This window comes from Bos grunniens, chromosome 13 (genome assembly GCF_055505025.1).
Source record: "Bos grunniens cultivar Pamir isolate PY7600 chromosome 13, Bosgru_T2T1.0, whole genome shotgun sequence".
NCBI classification, from domain to species: domain Eukaryota; kingdom Metazoa; phylum Chordata; class Mammalia; order Artiodactyla; family Bovidae; genus Bos; species Bos grunniens.
This window is the reverse complement of record NC_141177.1, coordinates 77,749,606-77,755,605: the sequence shown is the minus strand read 5'-3', so window position 1 is coordinate 77,755,605 and position 6,000 is coordinate 77,749,606. Positions and strand designations below refer to the sequence as shown.

Sequence of the window (6,000 nt, the reverse complement as noted above, 5' to 3'; positions counted from 1 at the left end):
AAAACCACTTTCCCAAGGTCACATAATAAAGGTAATGCAGTTATGCATGTTCAGTCACTCAGTCATGTCCGACTCTTTATGACCCTATGGACTGTAGCCTGCCAGCCTCCTCTGCCCATGGAATTCGCCAAGCTAGGCTGCTGGAGTGGGTTGCCATGCTCTCCTCCAGGGGATCTTCCTGATCCAGAGATTGAACCCACATCTTTCTGGATCACTTAGTCCTTCTTGATGTCACTGGTTTTAACCCGGTAGGTTCTGAATGGTTTTCGTTTGCCATTTTTGCATTATGGTTAAGTATATATGATATCAAATTTACCCTTTTAACCACTGTTAAGTGTATAGTTCAGTGGCATAGGGCACATTCATATGGCAATCATCACCACCATTCATGCCCCGACTTTTTCCATCTTCTCCGACGTTAAAAAGAAACTTCCCATCTCTCCTCCCTCTAGCCCCTGCCAACCACTTCTGAACATTCTTTTACAGCAAAAAGAAGTGTTGACTTTGACCTTGGTTTACAACCAGAAATGTAATTAGATGCAGGAGCAGGGTGAGGAAAGGGTAAATGTCAATTTAGCACTGACTGTCTTCGGGAGGAGACACCTGGGGAGTGTACTGTGGTATGTGTGTGTGTGTGTCTTTAAAAGATTCTCCACCTCCCGGCCAGCCTCCTTACCATTTGCCACTGGGTTTTCCAGCCGGCCGGTTGCCTCAATTCAGGCTAGGAGCTGGCTATCTCCTTTGTAGTTCCAGGAGCAGTTTTGTTGCCATGGAGGCCACAATCTGATTTGAGGAATGTAAAGGTAATCCTTTGCTTTTAGTTCCAAAGATCTGCTCCAAAGATAGGCTGTTGCTCTTCCTCTGGAAAACCCTGATTGGTAGCTTTCCTCCAAGCGCTCAGTCTGAAGTGCTTTATCCTATCTCCTCACCAACTTCAAAAACTCAAGCTCTCCCGGGGCCTCTGGAAGGGAGTCTGTGGCCTCCATCGATTTCCCACAAATGGCTGATCCTGGAGGTGGTGCTGTTTACAATGGGACGCCTCATAATCAGAGTGCCGCCGACTGTCACGGGGGAAACTGCTGGAAGAACGGGGTGGTGAAAGAATCCCAGGTAAGAAGCGATCCCTCCCCCTTCATCTGAATGACCGGGACATTTCAATATTTTGCTGTAAAGCTCTTTGAAGCTGTCCTCGTTGAAAGTCCTTGGCAGAAAGTGTTTTCCGTGTTTGGACTCTTTGCTTCGGCTCATTTCAAATGCTTGGCTACTAAAAAGTTTAGATATGGGTTAAGGAGGGAATTTCTTCTTTATACAGGAGAGGAAATATGTAGACCCAAGAGCTTTCAACTCCTAATGTACAAACATCCCTCCTAGACTGTTGTTTTCTCTCAAGAGTTTTAGGGAGCACAGTTGCAAAGGCTAAAATTCTTGAGCTGAATTTCAGTCCCTCAGAAAATCACAACAGGCTGCATTCACCATGCTTCAAAAGAAATAAAAAAGGAAGCGAAAGTAAATGCTGCTGAGATTATGTGGAGTGGGTGGCATTTTCCCCTGGTAGAGTAGGAATGTCTCTCTGTTTGAAAGGCGACTTCTTTTCGGTGTTCCGTGGAGCCTTGTCAGAACTCACAGCTTGATTTGGGGCCAAAGTCTTTCTTTGAAATTTGACATCACAAGCATTCCTTTTTATAAGACACTTCAGAAAGCGTGGCTTATTGTTACATGCTGCACACAGGAACCAAACAGACTTTGAATTGTTTTCCCATGTGAGGCTTTAAAAAAATTTTTTCACTCCTGCTCTGGCGGAATGTTTGAGGGGAACGTGCTGAGGAGGAGGAGGAGGAACCCAAAAAAATGTTGTCAGCTTATTCAAAGAGGGAGCCAAGCCGGGTCTGCAAGATACTTGTGAAAACAGTCAGGCAGTCCCCAGCTTCCCACTGGATGCCCAGCCCTCTGCTCTGAGCTGCAGGAGCAGCAGGGTGACCTCACCTGCTTGGGAGCAGATTAGCATAGGCAAACCAGCAGCTTTACTCATGGAAAATGAGAAGCTGAGTGGCAAGGAGCCCACTCGGGAGAACTGGGGGGAAGCGGGGAAAAGTCAGATGGTTCTAAGATCACAGGACAGGTGGGGCTGCTTGGAGGCCAGCTCACGATTCAGTGAATTAAATTCGTGTCCAGTGGGACGAAAGAGGTGGAGAGGGGGAATCGCTCTGGAGTCTGGGTCGTTTGTGAATAGGCTGTAGTCTCCAAAATGCGCTCCTCTCTCAACAAAAGCCCTTACCCTAGCCTTGAAGTGCCTACTAAAACCCTCAGGTCTGGCCTCCTCCAGCTGATTATTCGGTCAGTCAAAAAGTGGATTCGGGTTTCTCCATGCTATCTTCCTGACAAACCCGAATGACCTTATTGGCCCTCCCAACGTAATGTGAAGAGAAAGTATTTAAGTCTCATTATTCACGTGAGGGGGATCATATTAATTCCCACCAATTCTTCATCACTGCATCAATTCAGATCACTACCACTCAGGACTCTCTTTGCCCCTAAAATGACTGTAACACTGGCCCCTGGCCTACTCACCTTCTGAACCATCCCCACCCTGAGGGCAGAAATGCATTTAGGGGATTCCTTCTTTCTGTCCCTACTTTATCTTGGTTCTGTAACCACCCTCTAGTGTCTGAGGCTAGAGACTTAGCTAGATGGTGACGACCACTCCTAAGTAAGAAGAAAAGCCAGAATCCAGAAGGTTTGTTACTAAATGCTCCTACAAGACTGTAAATAACTTTGAATTCACCCACACTTGCCAAGGAGCAGCAGGAAATATTAGGGCAGCCACTGCCTTTTCTAACAGCTCTTTCTGAGGGAAGGAACATCCAGAACCTATTTGCTCAGATATATTTAGGTGTTACTAAGTTGAAATTGGCTTCCACTGAGAGCCTCAATTATGGCTTAAAAAGTATGTTCCAGAAAGAAGAAACCCTGCTGGGTTCTTAGGGCAGTAGGGCAGACGAGGGTCTGTTTTCCCCTCTGTGGTTGTGGGTGTGGTCGCCTTTCCCATCATGATCCTCAGTCACCGGCTTTGGCCCATTTCACTTTGAGGACACCCTAAGCAAACTGAGTCTTGACCAAAAGCCTTGCAGCTTGAACCCAGTCCTCGTAGAACAAACTCACTCTTGGAACCCAGCCACCATGTTTGAAGGAAGCCATTGCAGCTCAGGAGAAGCCCAAGCAGAGAAAGACCAAGTAACCCAGGACAGATGTGGCACCAGCTGGTAGACGGAGTGAGTCAGCTGTCTTAGAAGTGGGTGCCCCAGCCCTGGAGTCTGTCTGTTCCAATTGTACTTCATGGAGTAGAGATGACTTGTCCCTACTGCTGCTAAGTTGCTTCAGTTGTGTCCGACCGTTTGTGATCCCATGGGCTGTAGCCCTCCACATGCTCCTCTGTCCGTGGGATTCTCCAGGCAAGAATACTGGAGTGGCTTGCCATTTCCTTCTCCATGTCCCCCCGGCCTTGCTCAGATTACAGATTCTTGAGCAAACAAGAATCGTTGTTTTAAGAATGGTGGTGATTTATTAAACCACAATAAACATGTAAACACATGGATATTCTATTTCTTTAAAATGCCTAGAAAAATCATTCTACAGTCTTATTACAACCATTCTCAATGCCTTCAATTTGAGGAAACAGTTTTGCCCATCAATCTTTGGCAAAGATTCCTTTTCCTAACCTTTATATTTTTATTTTGTTTTATTTTGTATTTTGCATAAGGACTTAACGTGAGTGTCTGGCTGGTAAAACTAAACACAATGAACTCATATGACATCAGTGCAAAAGCACAATCGTTTCAGATCAGATCAGATCAGTCGCTCAGTCATTTCCGACTCTTTGCGACCCCATGAATCGCAGCACGCCAGGCCTCCCTGTCCATCACCAACTCCCGGACTTCACTCAGACTCATGTCCATCGAGTCAGTGATGCCATCCAGCCATCTCATCTCCTGTCGTCCCCTTCTCCTCCTGCCCCCAATCCCTCCCAGCATCAGAGTCTTTACCAATGAGTCAACTCTTCGCATGAGGTGGCCAAAGTACTGGAGTTTCAGCTTTAGCATCATTCCTTCCAAAGAAATCCCAGAGCTGATCTCCTTCAGAATGGACTGGTTGGATCTCCTTGCAGTCCAAGGGACTCTCAAGAGTCTTCTCCAACACCACAGTTCAAAAGCATCAATTCTTTGGTGCTCAGCCTTCTTCACAGTCCAACTCTCACATCCATACATGACCACAGGTAAAACCATAACCTTGACTAGACAGATCTTTGTTGGCAAAGTAATGTCTCTGCTTTTGAATATGCTATCTAGGTTGGTCATAACTTTCCTTCCAAGGAGTAAGCGTCTTTTAATTTCATGGCTGCAATCACCATCTGCAGTGATTTTGGAGCCCAGAAAAATAAAGTCTGACACTGTTTCCACTGTTTCCCCATCTATTTCCCATGAGGTGGTGGGACCGGATGCCATGATCTTCGTTTTCTGAATGTTGAGCTGGAAGCCAACTTTTTCACTCTCCACTTTCACTTTCATCAAGAGGCTTTTGAGTTCCTCTTCACTTTCTGCCATGAGGGTGGTGTCATCTGCATATCTGAGGTTATTGCTATTTCTCCCGGCAATCTTGATTCCAGCTTGTGTTTCTTCCAGTCCAGCGTTTCTCATGATGTACTCTGCATGTAAGTTAAATAAACAGGGTGACAATATACAGCCTTGACGAACTCCTTTTCCTATTTGGAACCAGTCTGTTTTTCCATGTCCGGTTTTAACTGTTGCTTCCTGACCTGCATACAAATTTCTCAAGAGGCAGATCAGGTGTTCTGGTATTCCCATCTCTTTCAGAATTTTCCACAGTTTATTGTGATCCACACAGTCAAAGGCTTTGGCATAGTCAATAAAGCAGAAATAGATGTTTTTCTGGAACTGCTTTCTTTTTCCATGATCCAGCAGATGTTGGCAATTTGATCTCTGGTTCCTCTGCCTTTTCTAAAACCAGCTTGAACATCTGGAAGTTCACAGTTCACATATTGCTGAAGCCTGGCTTGGAGAATTTTGAACATTACTTTACTAGTGTGTGAGATGAGTGCAATTGTGTGGTAGTTTGAGCATTCTTTGGCATTGCCTTTCTTTGGGATTGGAATGCAAACTGACCTTTTCCAGTCCTGTGGCCACTGCAGAGTTTTCCAAATTTGCTGGCATATTGAGTGCAGCACTTTCACAGCATCATCTTTCAGGATTTGGAATAGCTCAACTGGAATTCCATCACCTCCACTAGCTTTGTTCATAGTGATGCTTTCTAAGGCCCACCTGACTTCACATTCCAGGATGTCTGGCTCTAGGTCAGTGATCACACCATCGTGATTATCTGGGTCATGAAGATCTTTTTTGTACAGTTCTTCTGTGTATTCTTGCCATCTCTTCTTAATATCTTCTGCTTCTGTTAGGTCCATACCATTTCTGTCCTCTATCGAGCTCATCTTTGCATGAAATGTTCCTTTGGTATCTCTGATTTTCTTGAAGAGATCCCTAGTCTTTCCCATTCTGTTGTTTTCCTCTATTTCTTTGCATTGATCGCTGAAGAAGGCTTTCTTATCTCTTCTTGCTATTCTTTGGAACTCTGCATTCAGATGTTTATATCTTTCCTTTTCTCCTTTGCTTTTCGCTTCTCTTCTTTTCACAGCTATTTGTAAGGCCTCCCCAGACAGCCATTTTGCTTTTTTGCATTTCTTTTCCATGGGAATGGTCTTGATCCCTGTCTCCTGGACAATGTCACGAACCTCATTCCATAGTTCATCAGGCACTCTATCTATCAGATCTAGGCCCTTAACTCTATTTCTCACTTCCACTGTATAATCATAAGGGATTTGATTTAGGTCATACCTGAATGGTCTAGTGGTTTTCCCTACTTTCTTCAATTTAAGTCTGAATTTAGCAATAAGGAGTTCATGGTCTGAGCCACAGTCAGCTCCTGGTC

The 6,000-nt window shown here is 45.0% G+C and overlaps 1 protein-coding gene across 3 annotated transcripts in view; it reads left to right on the top strand.

Moving 5' to 3' along the window:
• Positions 1-677: 677 nt before the first annotated feature.
• The window catches only part of SPTLC3 (serine palmitoyltransferase long chain base subunit 3), a 156,746-nt gene continuing 151,423 nt past the window's right edge, over positions 678-6,000 (top strand). For 2 of the 3 annotated variants that reach the window (XM_086335036.1, XM_086335037.1), the window contains exon 1: positions 685-1,110. In XM_086335036.1, the coding sequence (XP_086191162.1) occupies positions 1,000-1,110 (111 nt within the window). In that variant the 5' untranslated portion in view covers positions 685-999. Of the gene's footprint in view, positions 1,111-6,000 lie in introns of all 3 variants that reach the window. The other variant, XM_086335035.1, reaches the window with a different exon arrangement.